This window comes from Equus asinus, chromosome 20 (assembly GCF_041296235.1).
Source record: "Equus asinus isolate D_3611 breed Donkey chromosome 20, EquAss-T2T_v2, whole genome shotgun sequence".
Classification (NCBI taxonomy): domain Eukaryota; kingdom Metazoa; phylum Chordata; class Mammalia; order Perissodactyla; family Equidae; genus Equus; species Equus asinus.
In genome coordinates, this window is record NC_091809.1 from 88,821,955 (window position 1) to 88,844,931 (window position 22,977).

The 22,977-nt window shown below is 39.0% G+C and overlaps 1 protein-coding gene across 20 annotated transcripts in view; it reads left to right on the forward strand.

Moving 5' to 3' along the window:
- Positions 1–21,529, forward strand: part of LOC106830222 (tripartite motif-containing protein 5-like) — a 34,631-nt gene extending 13,102 nt beyond the window's left edge. For 14 of the 20 annotated variants that reach the window (XM_070490912.1, XM_070490909.1, XM_070490908.1 and 11 more), the window contains 7 exons: positions 573–1,053; positions 1,656–1,751; positions 2,402–2,632; positions 6,488–6,510; positions 7,739–7,839; positions 8,133–8,159; positions 8,436–21,529. In XM_070490912.1, the coding sequence (XP_070347013.1) occupies positions 631–1,053; positions 1,656–1,751; positions 2,402–2,632; positions 6,488–6,510; positions 7,739–7,839; positions 8,133–8,159; positions 8,436–9,067 (1,533 nt within the window). In that variant the 5' untranslated portion in view covers positions 573–630 and the 3' untranslated portion in view covers positions 9,068–21,529. The other 6 variants (XM_070490901.1, XM_070490900.1, XM_070490905.1 and 3 more) reach the window with 2 other exon arrangements.
- Positions 21,530–22,977: the final 1,448 nt, after the last annotated feature.

The following is a 22,977-nucleotide window of genomic DNA, read 5'->3' on the forward strand; positions in this document are numbered from 1 at the left end:
TGTCATATGATTATATGAAAAATCACAAATGTATAGCAAGTGATGGCAATGGTTACATTATAAATAAGTTAGAGCAAGTTTTTCAGATATGAGAACAGGTCTAGAGAGAGTTCACTTAAGGATAAGTGAGAGTCATACTGATATCAGGGGCAGCATTCCATGCTTAGAGCAGAGAGCAAGTGTGAAACCCCAGAGGCATAAGTGGTTTGGGGCTCTTACCATTGAGGATGTGCTTTTGGCCTGGGAAAGAACAAGCAGGATAGATGGTGTGTCACACAAGGATCTTGGTAGAAAAGTCTTCAGATCATCCTTTCATTCAGTGAAATTAAAGGAAAATACCAATCATTGCACAGATAAGGATGGAATTTCTCCTATGGTTTGAATAGGAGTAAAGTGTTTGAAATTACTATAAAAAGTCCTTTTTACCAGGTCAACAAGCTTCTTTGTTTCTCTACCTTTTCTTTTTGTCCTTCAATATTTTGGTCTTGGCTTGTCCTTGGTTTCTACACAGCTGGTATCATTTTATTCTTAACTTTGTATTTTTGTCCCTTTCCACATTCCCAATCATGCAGAGATCTGTGAGTAGAGGAGCCTCAGAAGTCAGTCAAATAGGACAGGGGAGCAGCTGCGATGGCTTCAGGAATCCTGGTGAACATAAAGGAAGAGGTGACCTGCCCCATCTGCCTGGAGCTCCTGACAGAACCCCTGAGCCTAGACTGTGGCCACAGCTTCTGCCAAGCCTGCATCACCGCAAAGAACAAAGAGTCCAAGATCGACCAAGGAGGAGAGGGCAGCTGCCCCGTGTGCAGAATCACTTACCAACCTGTTAACATGCGGCCTAATCGGCATGTGGCCAACATAGTGGAGAGGCTCAAGGAGGTCAAGTTGAGCCCAGAAGAGGGGCAGAAGAGAGATCTCTGTGTGCACCATGAAGAGAAACTCCGGCTCTTCTGTAAGGAGGATGGGAAGGTCATTTGCTGGCTTTGTGAGCGGTCTCAGGAGCACCGTCGTCACCAAACATTTCTCATGGACGAGGTTGCCCAGGAATATCAGGTAAGAGGCCAGAATGGAGAAAAGAGAGGGCAGAGAGTGATACTTCATGAGAAATCTCCACACTTTGTATTCCACTTTAATGACCTTGTCACTATAGCCCTGAGGCCTGTGATGTCTTTTCTTCCTAAACTCACCTTCTGAGGCCTGAAAGCCATTTCTGTGCATTCCTTCCAATTACAAAAGGATAAGCCTACAATACAGACTCTTAACCAGAAGTAGATATATTTGTACCTTGTGCTAGTAGGTGGAGATTCGGTGCCCAAGAATAGCTCTCATTATCCCTTTGATAGGACGGTTAACAGAGGAACTGGGTGGATTGAGATATAAGTTCTTTCCTTCCCTTAGGGTCAAGTTTCTTCTTCTAGGACAAAGAGAATCAATCTTCTCTTGGAAAGGGAATGCTGACTTCCACCACCTGAGTCTTAAAGAACACATTCACCACCTCAGGTTTTCTTCCAAGTCATAGATTCTAAACAGCTGTTCTCACAGTTCCTGTAAACTCTAGTCTCTCTGGGGAACAGCCTGATTTCTTCCCCCTTTATCCTATGATTTTATGCTGAGAAAGCCCAGTGCTTGACTCTGCTTTGGTTCCTCTCTTACAGAAGAAGCTTCAGGAAACTCTGCAGAGGCTAAGGGCGGGGCAGCGGGAAGCTGAGGAGTTGGAAGCTAACATCAGAGAAAAGAGAACTGCCTGGAAGGTAAGAGGAGACACTTCCTGAGGGAGTTAGAGTGAAATCTGGGCAGAACCTTGGGTGTCACTCCCAAGACACTCCCTTCCTCTTTGTTTCCTGACAGATGATATGTCCAAAATTCATTTGATTAGTCCTCTTTATCCTTTCTGTGACAGGGTTGGGGGTTGAAAAGTGAACATGTCCCTAATGGACATGGATACCAGGAGGGAGGTATTTACTTAGATGGACTCTCCAATCAGGATGGCGAGTGAATTCTGTTTCTTTCCTGTCATGGTTTTGAGCCTTTGACTCTTCTGGGGGATGACTTTTGGCAATGGCTCTTGGTTCTGTCCTCAGTGTTCAACTTTGGACAGAGTCTAGGGGTGGGAGTCAGGAGTAATGCAAGGAGGTTTGACTTTCCTGGACAGCTGTGTGAAAACTCAGCCACACCCAGGTATCCACTTTGGCTCAGAGTTGACCTCAATAACGCAGATTTGTGAGCATTATTATGGAATATGCTGAAGAAAAAATATTAGGAAAATCAGCTTCTTCGAGCATTGCTCCCCTGCTTCTAAGTCACTTCCTTGTGAAAATTTCCCAAAGAAAATATTTCTTTTTTTGGCTCCCAATCTTTACCTAAGAGCCTGAGTATATTTCTCTCTTTCTCATTTCTGAAGAATCAAATACAAAACGAGAGACAAAGTGTCCAGGCTGAGTTTAACCAAATGAGAGGCATCCTGGACTCTGAGGAGCAGAAGGAGCTGCACAAGCTGGCGAGTGAGGAGGGAACTATTCTACAGAACCTGGCTGAGTCTGAGAAGGAGCTGGTGGAGCAGAGGCAGTTGATGACAACTCTCATCTCAGATGTGGAACGTCGGTTGCAGGGGTCAACACTGGAGATGCTGCAGGTAAGAATTGGGAAGAAGCCCTGGCCTCTGAGATCTGGGAAGAATGAAGCCTAGTTTCCTTCTCCTCTCTATTGTTGTGTTCTTTCTGGTGATGTCATGAAGGTTCCTTGGGCCCTTCAGTATCCCTTCCCTGTTTGTATTTTAGAAGTTATAGGAGTAATTGAATGCTTGAATAACAGGGAAAAACATAATTTTTATTAATTTATCAGGTGCAGTGCAAACATTTTTCATTTGAAAGAAGATACTTCTTTTCCAGTGATATTCCATAGGCCCCTATTATCTGTGGTCTATATGAGGCATTTTTTAGGTGCCTCTTTATGAGCCAGCTTAGTTGCAGATGAACAAATGCACTTCGGATTCCAGGAGTTTTGTTTTTTCTCTCATAGAATGAGTTGAGTCTCTCCCACTTTTTCTTTATTTTTTGAAAAAAATTGTGAAGAACGGACCTTATTTATCTTTAAATATTCAATAGAAGTCACCAGGTAAGCTATCTCCCTTGGGCTTGTCTTTTTGGAAAGCTGTAAAATATGATTTTTCTATACATTAAGTTTATTTAGATTTTTTACAGATCTTGAGTCAGGTTTTGGTAACTCATATCTCTGTAAGACTTTTTCCATTCTGTCTTAGTTGTCTGCTTTGTATTCATATAGTTAATCATAATAATCCTTTATAAACCTTCTGATTTCAACAGCACTCACCATAATGTTCCCTCTTTTATTCCTGATTTTGGTGATTTGTTTTTCACTTTTATTTTTGTGGTGAGTTTAATAATGTTTGCTCAATTTTGTTTATGTTTTTCAAGAACAAACTTTATTATTTCATGATTTTTTATCTATTTTTTTAACCTTTAGATAGCATTTATTTCTGCTCCCATCTTTAATCTCTTCATTGTATGTTTGTGTGTATATATGAAGGTATGCCTGTGTGTGTGTGTTGGGTTTAGTTTGCTGTTCCTTTTCTGTTTTTTTTTTAAAGTGGATCTTAGATCAGTGATTTGAAACTGTCTTTTTTGATATAGTGTTTAACTATAAACGCAGTGCTCTAGTTGTATTTTATACATTTTGATTATTTAGTTTTTATTTTCACTCAGTTCAACTTTGTTGTTTTTCTGTTAACCCTTGGGACACTTGAAAGTGTTTTGTTTAGAAAATATTTAGTGATTTCTTAATTTTTCTTCTACTGTGGATTTCAAATTTAATTCCTCAGAAATCAGAGAACATATATTTTATTACTTCAATCTTTTAAATATATTGAACTATTTTATTGTTGTTGTTAGTGAGGAAGATTGGCTTTGAGCTAGCATCTGTGCCAATATTCCTCTGTTGTTTGTATGTGGAACGCCACTACAGCATGGCTTGATGAGTTGTCTGTAGGTTCATGCCCGGAATCCAAACTTGTGAACCCCAGGACTGCTGAAGCAGAGCACGTGAACTTAACCACTATGCCACTGGGCCAGCCCATATAGAGCTTTTTTATGACTTAAAATATTGTATGTAGAATTTTTTCTATGTGAATTTGAGAGAATGTATATTCTGCCTTCATTGCGTGAAATAGTTTGAAAGATGTCAATTCCAGTAAGTTGGTTGAGACTATAGTCTATGTCTTCTAATTCTTCATAGTTTTTATACAAGCAATTCTCTTAGGTATTGAGAAGGAGAAGTATTGAAATCTCTATCTGTTATTATTTAATTGTCTGTTTTTCTTTTCGATTTCATTTTGTGTATTTTGAAGCTCTGTTGTTCGGTGTATGCACATTTATTATTGTTATGTCTTCTTGATGCACTTGACCTTTTATCATTATGAAATTCCCTTCTCATTGTCTCATAATATGTACTTTCTTAAAGTCTATTTAGTCTAATTTAATATACACACAAGCAATTTTATGGTTACTACTTTATGGTATATATTTTACTATATTTTTACATTTTCCCTTATTCCTGTCTTTGAATCCAAAATATGTCTCTTGCAGATAGCAATAATTGAATCTTGCTTTTGATCCAGTCCTACAACCTCTGCCTTTTCATTGGAGTATTCAGACCAGGATATTTAATGCAATTATTGATACTATTGTGTTTAAACTCTGGAGTTTGCTATTTGCTTTCTATGTGTCTCCAGATTTTATTCTTCCCTCTCTCCTTAACTTGTTTCCTTTGTGCATTTTTTTGGTATTTTCCTAGTGTTTGCTTTGGTGCTTATAATATGCATCCTATCCTATCATGACATACTTCAGAGTAAAACAAACTTAGTTGCAGTAAAATATAGGAATTTGCCTCCCACACAGCTTAATTGCCTTCTAGCAACAATGCAGTGATGCTGTTAATATGGGTACCTGATCCAGCTCAGAAAATGCCATGCAGATCTCAGAGTTTTTTGCGATAACTGGGTAGAGAAGGTATCTTTTCTTCTGACGTTTATATCAGAGATGAATATTTCCTTCATGAACCGAAAATAAAGTCAATATAAAGAGAATAAATAGAGCTTAGAGAAAGACATAGACTAGATCCTGATGACGACGTTTGAGCTTCAAACCTAACTTTGTCTAAATCTATAACTGCCCCCCAAAATCCCTTTCTCTAGTTCATCTAGTTTTATTTGGCTTTTGTCATATTACAACAAAAAAACCCTAACACAGAGACCAAAACCATTTTCATGGCATGTGTAGACCCAGACCTTGGCCTAGTTTTTGATGACATAGAGGAAGTAAGCCTTAGGTAAAAGAGACCAAATACATTGGTACATATCTGTTCAAATAAATAAAGCAATATCTGTGTGGCTGGCCCTGTAACCGAGTAGTTAAGTTTGGTGCACACTGCATCGGCAGCCCAGATTTGTGGGATTGGACCCTGGGCATGGACCTATACCACTCATCAGCATGCTGTGGCAGCAACCCACATAGAAAATAGAGGAAATTGGCACAGATGTTAATTCAGAGTTAATCTTCCTCAGCAAACAAACAACAAAAACAGACAAAAATATCTGTGATAATAAGGAAGATTAGATGGCTAGAACTCCTAAGGATGTGTATTAAACCAGCTTGGTGGAGACTGATGTGCAGGGTAAATATTGTAGTTTTTACCACAGTGACCAAGTGTATATTAGTAACATTATGGACAATGACGTATAAGAGAGGAGACAATTTGGCTGATGAATAGAAAGTTACCTATTAGATATCCTAAGTCACTGTCTCCTGTGGCTTTTTTCTACTGACTATATTAACCCGCATTTCAGAGGCAAAATTGAGTAAGAATAAACAGTTGGGAATCAACTGCACATGTGTGTGTTGAATTGAAGGGAGTAGATGAGGTCACTTTTAGATCGTGTATAAAATGAGAAAAGAGTCATTTGAGAAATGCCTGCAGTAATACATTTGTTTTATTGTCCCCTCAGCAAAATCCATGCAAACTTCTTGAGGAATATTATGATTATTTATCATAATATATATCATCGTTGATCCTCAAAACCCTGCATAACACTTGACAATTATATCACTTTACATTTCCATTGAATAAATGAAAAAACGATGGATTATTCAAATCATCTCATGAGGAGCCTTATGCATTTAGGAAGAAAATTATGGATCTCTTGCTTTCCTCATAAATATGTCTCATCTCCAGAATCTGGAAACCTCATGCTGCACTTCCACCAGGGTAAAACCAGATTCTAACTTTAAGGAAATGTGACAGCCTCTCAAGAGCCTTCAGGAATGATTGCTCTGGGTGTTTTCTTCACTTTTTGGCCCTCACATTGGGACCATCTCTATTCCCACCACATCAAGTGTTGGTGGAGATGTGATGAAGATTTGTAAGTGGGGAGAGTGTATCACTTCTTGACTCATGTTTCCTCTTTTCTCCCTAGGATGTGAGTGGCATCATGAAAAGGTATGTGAGGGAGACCAGAGATGGTCCTTTCTTGCTGTGAAGAGAGGTTTGAAACCATTAGAATTATCTGATGTTCAAATAGGATTACATAATGCTCAGGGAAAGAAAATTTGGGTGGAGTTTTATTGTAAATTTATGTTCGTAAATCATGGCTTGAGTGTTCTCTAACTACTGAGAATGTACCAGATCCTGTGGTAGGGAATTTAGGTGGTGAGAAGTTGCAGAGTTTGGGTCAGTAGTAGTGTTACGGAGAAGGTATTGCAGTATGAGACCCCTGTGACTTTCTAAATTTTTCACCTTGCATGTATGTATCTCACTCAGGTTCCCATATTTCCTAGACACTTGACCTCTCCTGAGAAACTCCTGTCTTCCCTATTTTCCAAGCACCTAGAATAGGAGACACCTCTTTTATATTTAAAATTCTGCCATTGGAATTAAAGAGACCAAATCCTTCTATATGGTTCTGTTTAGATTTCCAAAAACAGATTTGAATCTCAAAGAATCTTTTGGCCCGGGTGCAAACAATTGATCTGTCTTGGTCCCATACTTTGGAAGCCAGAACGGAAAGGCATCATCCTCGTGTGTAAATTTGCACACCTACATGGCAGCATCAGGCTCTTTCCAGACATATGAAATTTAGACCACTATTAGTTTGATGTTCATTTAGTTTGGTTTCCAAGTATTTGTAATTGTTCCCTGAGAACATGAAATCTCAGATGCCATTCCAAGGGCCTCCATACTAGGGAGCAGACCATGAAGATCTTCGTCTCTAGACAGCATTCCCCCACTTGATACGTTTCAAGCACCCAGTAACCATGTTCTGCAACCTCATTTTCTGGGCATGTCCTTGGGAAGCCACATCCATGCAGTTGCTTTTCCACACATTAATCTTTTTTAAGTAACAATATTTTGTTTAGTCTGTTAGATCTATTCATTCATATAATTTCATATCATTTCTAGGAAGTAGGGAGGGAGAGGTTAATGATATTATTTGAAATGAAGAATCTGTTCCTGAGAGGTCAAGATCTTCCCAAGGTCACACAGAGGGTAAATGAGAAGGTGCACATAACACATTTTTTCTGCTTCCCAGGTCGGCACTCTACTATCTCCTTTCTCAGACCCTCAGGAAAGAAGGTTCAAGTGAATCAGTGGGTAAAAAGATAGGAAGTCAATGGTTTTAGAGGGACAAAATGTCAGAGATGTGTGTGTCAACTTTTGTCATCCCTAGGAGTGAGACCTTGACTCTGAGGCAGCCAAAACCTCTTCCTATGGAGCAAAGGAGAGTGTTCCGAGCTCCTGATCCAAGAGGAATCTTGAGAGTGTTTAATGGTGAGGAATGCTAGAGCAAGTGGGTGGCTGTGGGAATCTTGTGACAGCAGGGATAAATGGGGAAGACGGTACAATTTCTAGGTGTGGATAGAAGAGACAAACAAGGATGGATATCATGTGCTGATTATATGGTCAAATTTAATGGAGAGTGGCCAAGTGTTTGGTTCATCCTCTCATTCATCAGTTCACTATCTTAACATAGTCCTCAATCCTTCCCTTAACGTGGAGAGGAGATAGTTTTCAGTGCTGAATCCTTTCCTTATATTTAATATTACGGATTTTTGTAATTTCAGAGCTCACAGACATGCGGCGCTACTGGGGTAAGTAGAATTCACAGTATCATCATGCTACCCTGTTCTCTTCATTTTCAGACTGTGCATTTTCTAGTAGATCTCATGTTTAACAGCCACATTTCCCCTCTAACACAGACATATATATTATGTTTCTGCAGTGTTATATATCTCCCCAAGGAGAAAACAAAGTTCTTCCCAATTCCCACTCAAGTTATTTCAAGATCACTCTCACAGTGTCATACATTTATGACGTATGATAAAGCTACATCATATGTCTAACTCAACTTTGTAATTTTTCTACAGTTCACATGACACTGGATCCTGTCAAGTCTAAATCAACTGTTTCCATTTCTGCGTACCGGGGACAAGTGAAACCAAACATACAAGCGCATTGGGGTTACAATTATGATCTTTATGGTTTTCAAGTGACACCAACGGAAAATACATATGAGAACGGAAATGATGATGATTGTGGTTTTCTGGGCTCCCTGGTTATCAATTCAGGGAAACATTACTGGGAGGTAGATGTGTCAGGGAAAACTGCCTGGATCCTGGGGGTATACAGTAGAATATATTCTGGATTCAACTTGAAGGTTTCATCTAAACAAGGTAAAAATTATCAAAATAGTTACACTAGATATCAACCTAAACATGGTTACTGGGTTATAGGGTTACGGAATCACTCTGAATATAATGCTTTTGAGAACTCTTCCTCCTCAGATCCCTTGATCTTAACCCTTTCCCTGACTATTCCTCCCCGTCGTGTTGGAATTTTCCTAGACTATAAGGCTGGCACTGTCTCATTTTTCAATGTCACAAACTACGGGTTTCTCATCTATAAATTCTCTTCATGTCATTTTTCTCAGGATGTTTTCCCATATTTCAATTGTATGACACGTGGTGCCCGCATGACTGTGTGCTTGCCAAGCTCTTGAACCTTCTTACAATGTCACTCAGGTTGTAGTGCCTCTTGCTTTGGGTGCATCTAAGACATTCATCTTATTTGCTCTGTTCTCATCATCTTTTCCTCACTGCCTTCCTTTTGTCCATTTGAACGTGCCTCATTCACCAATAGGATGTACAGTTTGCATTGTATCTTATTTTTCCCAGTATCATGTTGGCACTAGGAGATAGTTTTAACTCATTTTAATACTCTCAAGGAAAAATGACTGATGCCTCCTAAAGAAAAATAAGTATTGAGGTAATACCTCTGACAAATTTGACTGCTTAACTTCCTCTACCACTGACTGAGAAGAGGTGGGAAAGCTTTTCAACAATTTTGACATTATCAAAGACCTTGCATATGAGTTATCCGCAAAAGAATGAGTCCGTAGTGATGTGTTGGTTTACCCACGGTGCCCCTTGTTCATCAAGGACATAAGGAGAAAATATAATAAATACTGTGTACTAAGAGTGGAAGTTTTGTGTCCAGAGTGTCTGAGTTCAAGTCCTGTCTCTCCATATACTAGCAGTGTAAACTTAAATGATATACTTAAGTCCTGTGTTTATTTTCTTAGAATAATCTTGATATAAGAACTGCACCATACTTAGGTCATTGTGAGTAGATAAATGTCATTAAGTATAAAGCACTTGTGTGTCTATCTTAATAATTAATACTTGCTATATTAATTGCTAAAAATTATGGGCTCTGTCAGTGTCTCATGAAACAGGTTTGTGTTTTCAGGGACACCAGGATTCTTTTCACCTAAGTCTCGTTTTTCAGGTCCCAGATACCAGTGTATTGCTGTCAAGACTACTCCAGCTCTGCCTGTGATACATAAGCGTATGTGTGGGTGTGTTTGTATCACAGTTAGAATTTTATTATAATTCTGGTGTTACTACATAATGGCCGTTATCAAGTAAACTAAAATCTATAGGATTCTGTTTCTTAGTTGTAAAAAAATATGAACTTTACTGAATGCAATATTATAAAAATTAGAGAAACGAATGTTTTCAGTAACTTCCAGCATTTCCAGTACATAATCAATAATCCAACATGGTGTCTATCATTTTTGCCACCTTCTCACTATAACTGTAATGAATGATTTTAAGAACTCATATTAGTTTACTTTCAACATTATTATCCTTGACTTTTTTAACAAAATACAGTAACTTAAAGGATTATAATTGTTTTAAATTTTAGCTTATTTTAAATAAGTGTTTCTACTTAGCCTCATGGTCTTTCTTTCATTTCTTTTTTTCTGCATTAATTCTGTGTTACAGAATCGAATTTCAATTTGGGCTCTCTTTACCCAACTTTAAAAAGTTATTATTCACAATGATACAGTACGAGTGAGATGTACAATTGTGGAATTTCTTAAGATAGGTGTAGATATTTTCTGTACCCTGGTCAGCCTTAATTTTGCAGTGAAGTGAAAGTTCACAGGATTATGGGGAAAGCCTGTTCTCCACCTTCAGTGAGATAGGAGGGGAATTATTTCTGCAATGGAAGTTCATTCAGGACGTGTTGGGAACCCCCATGTGTTTTGATATTTTTATTCAAAACTCTTCCCCCAACAAAGTTCAGAGTTTAAAAAAAAACCAAGGAGTGCACTGATTGGTCAAGTGGTATCTGCTCTCATCCCTGCTTGTCCCCAGGAATTCCCAACTTCCTCATCTTTGGATGACCTTTTGAGATAAGCAATTCCAAGGTGAATACGTCCAGTATATGTTTGTGTATGTGTTTCTCTGTATGTACACATCCATATCTCCGTGCTCATCACCAGAATATTGAGGATGTTGATCTTCTAAATTTTCCCTTTGACCTTTGCTATCCTGTCACCCCATTGTTACAATGACTGAGGCTGTCACTAGCTAGCTAATATCTGTGCTCTGCAATTATTGCAAAAGGAATCTACAGGGACATTCACATCTTCTCATTTACTGGAATGCCCAGTCCTCCAGTTCTGGATGAAGTACCTACTTACAAGGAAATAAAGACCTGAATTGTCATATACAACCAAAAAGATCTGCATATTAAGTGGCTCTACTTTTTTTTTTTTTAAGATTTTATTTTTCCTTTTTCTCCCCAAAGCCCCCTGGTACAAAATTGTGTATTTTTAGTTGTGGGTCCTTCTAGTTGTGGCATGTGGGACACCACCTCAGCATGGCTTGATGAGCAGTGCCATGTCCTCGCCCAGGATTCCAACCAGTGGAACCCTTGTCTGCCACGGTGGAGCACACTAACTTAACCACTCAGCCACAGGGCCGGCCCCTGAATGGCTCTACTTTTTAACAGAGGCTCATGGTCCTAAAATGAAGCCCTTTGGTGAAGAGAATATGGAAATTTTAAATTGCTCCCCATTGCACTCTGTCTTCTCAGTAAACAACCAGAGAAGGTATCCTGGACTCAAAAAGTTGGGTGGGAATTAAGTGTGGACTTGCAATGTGCAGATCCATTCTAGGGCTATTCTCTCCCAATAACCTCTGAACCACTGAGCAACAATCACTCCATCTGGTAATTCTGTGCTGGGCCATCAATGAAGTAGATGTGCACCATAGTGAAAAGTTTGAGTGCACTGAGGAGAATCTCAGGAAATAAGGAAGCTTCAACCTGCAGGATCATCCATAGACAATATGCATGCAGGAGTATCAAGTAGCATGCAACTGTGGTCAGTAGCCTCTCAATCTGGGGACTTAACATATTCATTGCAATAAACACATAACCTGTGTTCATTAACATGGGGTTCCAATGACCTTCTATTTCGCTCGATGATGATGCTATACAATCTCTTCATCCTGTGCTAATCTCTCCATGATGTCCAAATCTGAGTTTGTTCTCACTCTCATCACCTACAGCTGGTACTCCCCTCTGCTGTGCTTTGTACCCTCCCAACTCAGGTAACTCTCATTTATTTCCTGGGGGTGGGAAGTGAGGCAATTGTTTTACTCCTCAGAAGCACTTTGAAACTAACCTGTACAAGTACATTCCTAGATACTGTAATAGTCAGGGTTCTTCAGAGAAACAGAATCAACAGTATGTACGTGTAGACAGACAGTTTAATAGATAGATCTTAAGGAATTGATTTATGCAGTTATGGTGGGTGAGAATCCAAAATCTGTAGGGCAGTGTGGCAGGCTGGTGACCCAGGAAGGGTTGATATTGCAGCCCAAGTCCGAGGCAATCTAGAAACAGAATTCCTTTTTGGGGGGGTGGGGAGTCTTGTGTCTTTTTTTTTTTTTTTTTTTTGAGGATGATTATCTCTGAGTGAACATCTGCCAATCCTCCTCATTTTGCTGAGGAAGACAAGCCCTGAGCTAACATCCGTGCACTCCTTCCTCTATTTTTTATATGTGGGACACCTACCACAACATGGCTTGTCAAGCGGTGCCATGTCCGCACCCAGGATCCAAACCGGCGAACCCTGGGCTGCCAAAGCAGAATGTACGCACTTAACTGCTGCGCCACCAGGCCACTGCCTTTGTCTGTTGTTCTTTTAAGGCCGCCACTTGATTGGGTGAGGCCCACCCACACTATAGTGGGTAATATGCTTTATTCTGTCTACTGGTTTAAATATTAATAGCATCTAGAAAATGCCGTTACAGCAACATTTAGCCAAATCTAGGTACTGTCGACTAGCCAATTTGACACGAAAATTTATCTTCACAGACACGAAGTTCTTTCAGTTACTACTGAGAATATCAGACACTTGATAACGTTGCTCTTATTATTTTCATGTTATGGGTTAAAAACTTCCTCCTAGCAGATGAATAAATGGAAAGTATATTGCTCCTCAACATTCTATTATGCCAAGTGGTCCTCTTTAACAAAATCACCAATTTTATGGTATATATATTTAATGTTGGTCATGAGTTAATTTTTGAGGTTTAATATATTGTAGGAGACCTAAAGTAAACTAACGTGTCAAAAGTGGCATCTGTGCCTTCAGAGGTGCTCTCAAAGGCCACAGGCCTTCCGGTTCATTTAGCAACTCATGCTACTTTGCCCCAACAACATATCTTATGGGTGGTGCCGCAGCTATGGGGCCTGAAATCTGAAAATGTCAAGGCTGTGTTGTGTTTGTTGCAGTTGCAGTGTTGTATTTTTGCCATTTCCTCACTGCCCTGAGCCTCCTGCTTCCCTCTGAGTCATTAACTCTCAACTACCACTAGCCTGTGTCACAGGTGGAGGCAACTGCAGCAGCATGTGTTCTTCTGTGAAGCCCAGCCAAGGTTTTCTGGTTTGGGGAGCTACCAGCCCCTTCCAGTCTCCAAATTGCTGTCTCTTCACACATAGGAAATTTACTCTTTGAAATAATTGAAGAGCAAATAAAAATACTAAGGAAAAATTACAGTAGAAGGAGAACATGATCATTTTACACACAAAAACGTCAAAGGGCATCTATACCAACTAATGAAATTGTGAAGGAAAAATGATTACTGACAACTAGAAAATTTAATAATTGTTATACAATTCTAGCTTGTGATCTTTAGAATCTATGTTAAATGAATAATTTGAGTGATAAAAAAAATGACTCCCTCTAAGGAGAAGTAGAAAACTCCATATGACCTAAATAATGAGAGGATATGCAAAATTATGAAATTATAAGTGTTCAATGTTCCTTTTGACAGCCCAGCGTCTGGGTCACATCTGTAATCAGGGACAGCAGAGGGCATCACTGCCTCCCTCCTTTGGGTGAGAGAAGGAAATGAGGAGACCTGATGATCTTAAAGCCAGAGGGATCTGGGAAAGCTGACACATTTGCTTCTTATACATGTAAATACTTAATGGTGTTTGTGATTCTCCAGAGAAATTTCTAGGGCCCTCCTTACCTATATAAAAGGGTCTTGATGAAGAAACTCCTGCCTAGTTCTACAATCTTTCCTCTCTTTACTCATTGCCTTTGAGCCCCATTCCCAGTCCTCCAGAAACACCAACAGATCCCTGAAAACACCAGACTCACTCATGCTTCTCCTGGGCCATGTCTGCCACCTCAAAGAAAAGCTCAACGGAGGATGCACAATCAAAGGGACACTTGTATCCCAGAGAAGACTTTCTAAAGTTGGCAACATTTTAAAAAAACTTGAGATAACTGTAGAGTCACAAACAGATGTAAGAAATAATTAAAGACAAGCCTTGAACAATTTCTTGCATTTTTCAGGTCCTTGATAGCCCTGCCAAGAGCACTCAGGTCTGCTTTTGATACACATAGACACACATATATCTCACAGCCATATTTTGTTTTAGTGTTTTTAATAGCTTTGAGAGAATTGACATATAAAAATTGTAAATATTTAAAGTGTACAACTTGATGTTTAAATATATGTATAAATTGTAAAATGATACCCACAATCAAGCTAATTAACAAATCCGTTCTCTCTACATAGTTACAATTTTGTGAGACTGTGTGTGAATGTGTGTGTACATATGTATGTGTTTGTGTGTGGTGAGTTAATTGAAGATATATATTCTCTTAGCAAATTTTTGTTGTTCAAACAGTATTGTTAACTGTAGTCACCGTGTGTTTTTATCTGTTTGGGCTGCTATAACAACCTACCTCAGAATGAGTGGATTATAAACAACGATAATTTATTTCTCACAGTTATAGAGGCTGAGGAAATCCAAGATCCTCTTGCCACGTTCTGCTTCTGTGGCCCAAGGTTCACCAGTTTGCATCTCGGGTGTGGACCTACTCACAGTTTGCAGGCCATGCTGTGGAAGGCGTCCACATATAAAACAGAGGGAGATGGGCATGGATGTTTGCTCAAGACCAGTCTCCCTCAGCAAAAGAAAAGGATGATTGGCACGGATGTTAGCTAAGGTCTAATCTTCCTCAAAGAAAGGATCATCATGCCGGTCTGGTGAAGGCCATCTTCCACGTTGTAGACTCCCAACTTCTCATAGTGACTTCACATGGTGGAAGGAGCCAGAGATGTCTCTGGGGTCTCTTTTATTAAGGCACTAATCCCATTCAGGACTTAATCACCTCTCAAAGGCCCCGCCTCCTAAAACCATCACAATGGGCATTAGGATTTCGACATATGAATTTGGAACAGGGTTGGGGGGAGGGGGAGGACAAAAACATTCATATGATCACACCATGCTGTACATTAGAACTCCAGAATTTATTCATCTTGAATGACTGAAATTTTATACCCTTTGAGAAAGATCTCTTCAGACCACTATCCTACTTTTTACTTCTTTGAATTTGGCTATTTAGATTCTATAGACAAGTGAGAGCATGCAGTATTTCTTTCTGTTTCACAGGGAGACTTTTGTTACAGGTCCAGCGTTGCCACATACAGGCCCTTATCATGGAAATTAAGTTATATGATATACACTTCCTCATGTGCAAAAAGCACATAATGAAAATTACCTGATGAGCTGTTGTGAAAGTGAGCAATAAAATATTTTTAATTACTGCTGCTGTTTCCTAACACGTAATGAGTGATCTAGAATGGTGTCTATTAGTTGTTTTTCCGGGTCCCTTTACCCATGACTTGAAATAAATTATTTAAAAATACGTATATAAACATAAATTTTAATTTATTTAAATTTAAATTTAAATATTTAAAATAAATTATTTTAAAAATATTTAAAACTTAGTTTACTTTCAAACTAGTTTTGGTTTGCCTTAAGTCATAGAATACCTTGCTTAAGTAATGAAATATATTTTAAAAAATTTTATCTAATTGTAAAATAAATGATTCAGCATTGTAAAATATTTTCTATCATCTTCAGAGCTGCCTCATCTTATAATTATAATAGTTTATTTCACTGAATATACTAATTAAAAGTAGATTTAATATTCGTATCTATTTTGTCAGTAATTCTATTTCATTGGAAATCCTTTTCTCTGTCTTCCTAGCTTCAAAAAATTATTATTCATGGCAATATAGGAAGAGTCAAGAGTACTTTGTGGGATTTCTCAACAATGTTGTAGCCAAACTTTTGTCTCTCCTGGTCAGCCTCCCTCGTGCCAGTGAGCTGACAGACTACAGCAGTCGTCAGGAATGAAGAAAAGCCCTTTGTCCTCACTCAATGAGAAGGGAGGAATTGTTTCTGCAGTGCTTGTTCACGAAGGGCTTGGTGGGATCCCCAAACCCAACTCTTTAAAAATACAAACAGCTCATTCCTCTTGAGTAAATACTACAAGGTGATTTACTGGGTTTTAAGGTCAATGTGTATTTTGTGTCATAACAAGCTACCAGATTTCCTTCAAAGTGGTCGTTCCATTTTTCATTCTCAGATTTCAGAAAGAAGAGGATAGTATGAAGCATGGTGGTTAATACAGAGACATACAGTAGACCTGACATTTGGTACGTTCTATTTTTGATCTGTTAATCATGTTGACAACTGGAGGGCTCACTGTGTGTGTTTTTATGTGATGTGCATGGAACAGAATAGGGGACTTGATTGGGAGGGCCAAAGGAGATGAGCTCCATTGTACAAAGCCCTCCCTTCTCTCTAATACTTTTTCCTTCTCATGCCTCCCACAAATCCCATACCTATCCTTTTCAGGCATATTCCAGCGATATTTCAGGTTTCATCCAAGACTACCACAATAAAGTGAATATCACAATCAAGCGAATCACACAAATTTTTTTGCAATGTCTACGTCCAAAAAACCAATGTACATAGCTTAATAAAATAACTTTATTTCTAAAAAATCCTTACCATCATCTAACCCCTCTGGAGGTTATAATATTTTTGCTGTTGGAGGGTCTTTTCTCAGTATTGATGTCTGCTGACAGATCAGGGTGCTGTTTACTGAAGGTTGTGCAGGCTGTGGTAATTTCTTAAAATGAGACAACAATGAAATTTGCCACATCAATTGACTCTTTCATGTGTGATATCTCTGTAGCATGTGATGCTATAAGATAGCATTTTATTCACTAGAAGAACTTCTTTCAAAATTAGTGTAATCCTCTAAAAGCCTGCTGCTGCTTTATCAACTCAGTGTACGTAATATTTGAAATGTTTTGTTGTCATTTCAACAATTTTCACAGCATCTTCACCTGGAGTATACTCCATCTCAAGAAAACAGTTTCTTTATTCCTCTGTAAGAAACACTTCCTCATCCCTTAAAGTTTTATCATGAGATGGCAAAAATTCTGTCACATCCACAGCTCCTGTTATAATTTGAGTTCTTTTGCTATTTCCACCACATCTGCAGTTACTTCCTCCACTGAAATCTTGAACCCCTCAAAGTCCTCCATGAGAGTTGGGATCAGCTTCCCTCAAACTCCTTTAATGTTGATGTTTTTAGCTCTTCCTGTGAATCGTCAATCTTCTTAATGGAATCTAGAATGGTGAATCCTTTACACGACTTTTTCCATTTAATTTGCAAAGATCCATAGTGGAGTCTTATCTACGGCAGCTATAGCCTTACAAAATGTATTTCTTAAATAATAAGGCTTGAAAGTTGAAATTGCTTCTTGATCCATAGGGTACAGAATGAACTTTGTGTTACCAGACACAAAAACATTAATCTTGCTGTTCATGTCTCAGAGCTCTTGGGTAACCAGGTGCATTGTAATGAGCAGTAACATTTTGAAAGCAATCCTTTTTCTGAGGAGTAGTTCTCAATAGTGAGCTTACAATACTCAGGAAACCATGTTGTAAACACATGGGCCATCATCTAGGCTTTGTAGTTCCATTTAAAGAGCATTGGCAGACTATATTTAGTGTAACTCTTAAGAGCCCTAGGGTTACCAGAATGGTAACTGAGCATTGGCTTCAGCTTAATGTCACTAGCTGCACTAACCTCTAACAAAGAGACAGCCTATCCTTTGAATCTGTGAAGCCAGGCATTGAATTCTCCTCTCTAGCTATGAAAGTCTCAGATGGCATCTTCTTCCAATATAAGGCTGTTTTGCCTTAGGGAGATGACTTCTTTTCTTAAACCTCATGAATCAACTCTATTGTCTTCAAATTTTTCTTCTGCAGCTTCCTCACCTCCTTCAGCTTTCATATAACAGAAGAGAGTTAGGCTATTGCTCTGCATTAGGCTTTGGCTTACCATAATGTTGTGGCTGGTTTGAGCTTCTAACCAAACTAAAACTTTGTCTGTATCAGCAATAAGTCTGTTTTGCTTTCTTATAATTTTTGTGTTCACAGAGTAGCACTGTTAATTTCCTTCAAGAACTTTTCCTTTGCCTTCAACCTGGCTAACTGTTTAGTGAAATAGTCCTAGCTTTCATCCTATCTCAGCTTTTGACATGCCTTCCTCGGTAAGCTTAATCATTCCTTATATTTGATTTAAAGTGAGAGATGTGCAACACTTCCTTTCACTTGTACACTTAGAGGTAATTTGGGGGTTATTAATTGGCCTGCTTCCAATACTGTTGTGTCTCGTAGAATAGGAAGGACTGAGGAAAGGGAGATTGTTGAGAGAATGGCCAGTCAGCGGAGCAGTAAGAACACATGCAACATTTATAGATTAATTTCACTGTCTAATATGGGCTCAGATCATGGCACCCTAGAACAATTACAATAGTCATGTCACAGATCACTGATCACAGATCACCAGAACAAATATAATATCAGTGAAAAAGTTTGAAATATTATGAGAATTACCAAAATATGACACAGAGACGCAAAGTGAGCAAATGCTGTTTGAAAAATCGTGCCAATAAACGTGCTCAATGCAGGATTACCACAAATATTCAATTTGTAAAAGAACACAATACCTGAAGCATAATAAAGAAAGGTATGCCTGTAGTCTTTTCTCCTTTTGAATCTCTGATATGGCCTCATGTCCTGGGCCCCAGAGTACTAATGTGTTCCCTACAGACTCTGTGAGATGTTTGCATGGCATTCAGGTGCTTCTAGAATGTGAAGAAAGAGGTCTGTTTGGCGGGACAGAATGTAAAAGCTAGCTGATCTGGATCCCTCTCTTTAGACCTGAAGAACTCCTTCTTCCAGAAATCCAACTCCAGTACACATCATGCATTTCTTAGGAGGTTGAGATAGGTCAATAGGGGTTGTAAAGCCATGGATCTATATATAATTTGAAAATTGCAGCTACATAGAGGCCCTGAAGTTTTTGAGTTTGTCTATGAAGAGATTATAAAAAAAATCATCTGGAAAATGTAGGAAGGAATAAGAGGTCTAAGCAGGGATATGTGGGCAGGGAGAGTGCCACTGAAGTCCTAGGAACCTCCTCTGAAACATTAGGTTTAAGGTGTAGAGAAACCAGGAAAGAAATCAGAGCTGTCAGGGTAAAAGAAAACATGTGCTGAAAGAAACCAGAAGGACCTATGATCCTCCCATGACCAAAAGTCTGTTCCAGAGATAACCACATTGCTATGGTCCAGGTTCTGGTTTATTCTATTCTGAAAGCCTAAGGAATAACAAATCTACTTTAGGGCCCTGTGTTTCCCTCCAGTCCCTATGTCTGTTGGAGAAGAATCTATTGAAGTGTCTCCCACATTGGGCTCACAACTTTTTACTGTTTACCGTCTTGAAAAAACACAGGGTATTGGAAGTAATGTGGTTAAAGAGCAGTTGTGCGGATAGATGAAAAAACAGGTACTGAGTAAGTATCTGAGTAAATCTTAGGAAAAGAACAGACAAGATATGAAAAATTGTTGCTTAAAATTTGTCAAGGGAGTTCATAAAATGTGTTAATACTAATAGGAGAATTTTATTATGTATGACAGCAACTACGTTGACTGAAACAACAATAGAATATAACTATGATAATCACCAGTATGTTCAATGTATTTCAAATATCCACGCTGTAATATTTTATGTCTTTGCATTTAAATATCACTCCCTATATACAACTCTTTGTAATAGATCTGAGCCCAGAAGGAACAACACATAAAAGGTCACTTTCTGCCTTCAGACAACTTATTGTTGTTGGGCACAAGGCTGGATGAGGAGGGAGACTCATTGACAGATAATTTATGAGTTCTTCTTTAATTTCTTCAATGATTCATTGGTTGTTCAGTAGAGTGTTTAATCTCCACATCTTTGTACCTTTCACAGATTATTTTCTTGTACTTGATTTCTTGTTTCATAGCATTACGGTTGGAAAAGATGTTTGATATGATTTCAGTCCTCAAATTTATTTGAGGCTTGCCTTGTTTCCCAACAATATGGTCCATCCTTGAGAATGTTCCTTGCGCACTTGAGAAGAATGTGTAACCTGCTGTTTTGGGATTGAATCTTCTATATACATTTATTAAATCCATCTGGTCTAGTTTTTCATTTAAATCTACAATTTCCTTGTTGATATTCTCTCTGGATGATCTATCCATTGGTGTAAGTGGGGTGTTGAGATCCCCTACTATTATTGTGTTGTTGTTAATATTTCCTTTTAGGTTTGTTAACAGTTGCTTTATGTACTTTGGTGCTGCTCTGTTGGGTGCATAAGTACTTGTTAGTGTAATGTCTTCTTGGTGGAGTGTCCCTTTTATCCTTGTATACTGCCACTCTTTGTCTCTCTTTACCTCTTTTATCTTGAAGCCTACTTTGCTTATATAAATATGGTGACACCTGCTTCCTTTGTTTGCCATTAGCTTGGAGATTCATCTTCTATCCCTTCACTCTGAATCTGTGTTTGCTTTGGGGCTGAAATGTGTTTCCTGAAGACAGGATATTGTTGGGTCTTGTTTTTTAATCCATCCTGCCATTCTGTTTCTTTTGATGGAGAATTCAAATTTACATTTAGAGAGATTATTGATATATGAGGTCTTAACACTGCTGTTTTATCACTCATTTTCTGGTTCCTCTGCATTTCCTTTGTTTCCCATCCCTGGAATTTGAACTACAAATTTGGTCAGGTAGTGTTCTATGCTGAGTTTTCTCCTTATTTATCATTTGTGTATCTGTTCTAATTATTTGTTTAGTGGTTACCTTGTTGTTTGTATGAAAAGTGTCATAGATGAGATAGTTCATTTTCTGATAGCCTCTTATTTCCTTAGACTAAGTTGTTTCCATCCTTTTCCTCTCTTCCTGCTAAGTTGTTATTGTCACATCTTATTCCATCTTATGTTGTGAGTTTGTGGTTAAAATGACAAGATTATATTGATTTTTGATGTTTTCCCTCCCTTTATCTTTAATGTTATAATTATGCATTTGCTAACCTGTTCAGATAGAGAGTTGCGATTTTCTGATTTTATCTATCTACTGATCAACTTACTAAGGGCATGGAAAACCCTTTAGTTTTTTTATTTTGCAGGTATGAGGGCCTTCTTGAGGATTTCTGGTAGGGAGACCTTGTGGCAATGAACACCCTTAACTTTTGTTCATGTGGGAAGGTTTTTATTTCTCCATCATATTTGAAGGCTACTTTCCCTGGGTAGAGGATTCTTGGCTGAAAGTCTTTGACTTTCATATTTTTGAATATATCATCCCACTCTCTCCTAGCCTGTAAGATTTCTGCTTAGAGATCTGCTTACAGCCAGGTTGGGGTTCCTTGGTAGGTTACTTTTTTCTTTCTTGCTGCCTTTAATATTTTTTCCTTGTCCTTGACTTTTGCCTGCTTTACTACTTTATGCCTTGGAGTTGGTCTTTCTACATTGATATAGTTTGGAGATCTATTGGTCTCTGTCACATGGATTTCCAGCTCTTTCCCCACATTTTGTAAGTTCTGAGCTATTATTTCTTTGAACAAGCTTTCTGCTCCATTCTTGTTCTCTTCTCACTCTTGGATAACTATAATTCTTATGTTTCATTTCCCTAATTGAGTTGTGTATTTCTCAGAGAGTTTCTTCATTTCTTCCTAGTCTTAGATCTCTCTCCTCCTCTATCTGAAGCCTTTCTATATTTCTGGCCTCCATACTGCTAATTCTGTTCTGCATAACATCAGCTCTACTGTTCAGAGAGTCCAGATTTTTTTAAACTCATTCATTGTGTTTTTTATCTCCAACATTTCTGACTGATTCTTTATAGTTTCAAGCTGTTTTGTGAAGTAACTCCTGAGCTCATTGAATTGTCTTTGTATATTCTCTTTTAACTTCTTGAGTTTTTTAAGGATAACTATTTTGACTTCTTTGCCATTTAGGTTATAGACTTCTGTGTCTTCAGGATTCATTTCTGGGTACTTGTCATTTTCCTTCTGTTCTGGAGATTTAATAAATTCTTCATGCTGCTTGATGAAGTGGATTTGTGCCTCCACATAGAGACAGAATTTGGTCAGAGCTTCCACTTGCTGTCATTTGGGAGAGGAGGCAGGAGCTATGTAACCTGCACCAACCAGGATCCCCATCAGCTGTGCACATCTGAGCCAGGGCTTCTCCTTGAGAAAGCAGCAGCCCTGTGGGGTCTCCCACCAACTGTAGGAACAATAACATGGGTGTCCTGAGCTATTGCTGCCTACTCTTACAGACCAATCTAAAAATGCCCACCCCCCCTTCTGGACCACAGTGCTGTTATGGGCTTTCGTGGCAGCAGGGAACTTGTGCTACAAGACTCACAGCTCTGCCACAATCTGTTCTTAGGTTATATGAGCTTATGTACTTGGTGTATGGGGCCTCGCAGCTGGGTTTAAGCCATTGCCACTCCCTGGGAACATGATGGAATTTTGGGCTCTCCCCCTAGTTAAGAGAGTGATCACATGGGGCCTCAGAGTTGTTTACACCTGCTTCCACAGGCCCAGAAGTCATACTCCTTCCTTCAGGGATGCTACGTTACTGTGGACATTAGAGGCTGCTGGGTGCACTTTCGCCTGGGCTCCAACTACACCCCCATCTGCTCCTAGGTTACACCAGCCTGCTCCCACAGTCCCATTGGGCTGTACTTTTCCCTTTGGGACCACAGCAGAACAATGGGCATTTAAGGCAGCTGGCGGTTTGTTCAACCTTACTTGTAGCTGGGCCATGGTCTGCTCTAAGGTTGCAGACTTTGTTCTTGGTAGGCAGGGCCTCCCCACTGGTCCAAGCCCGAGTCATGCCC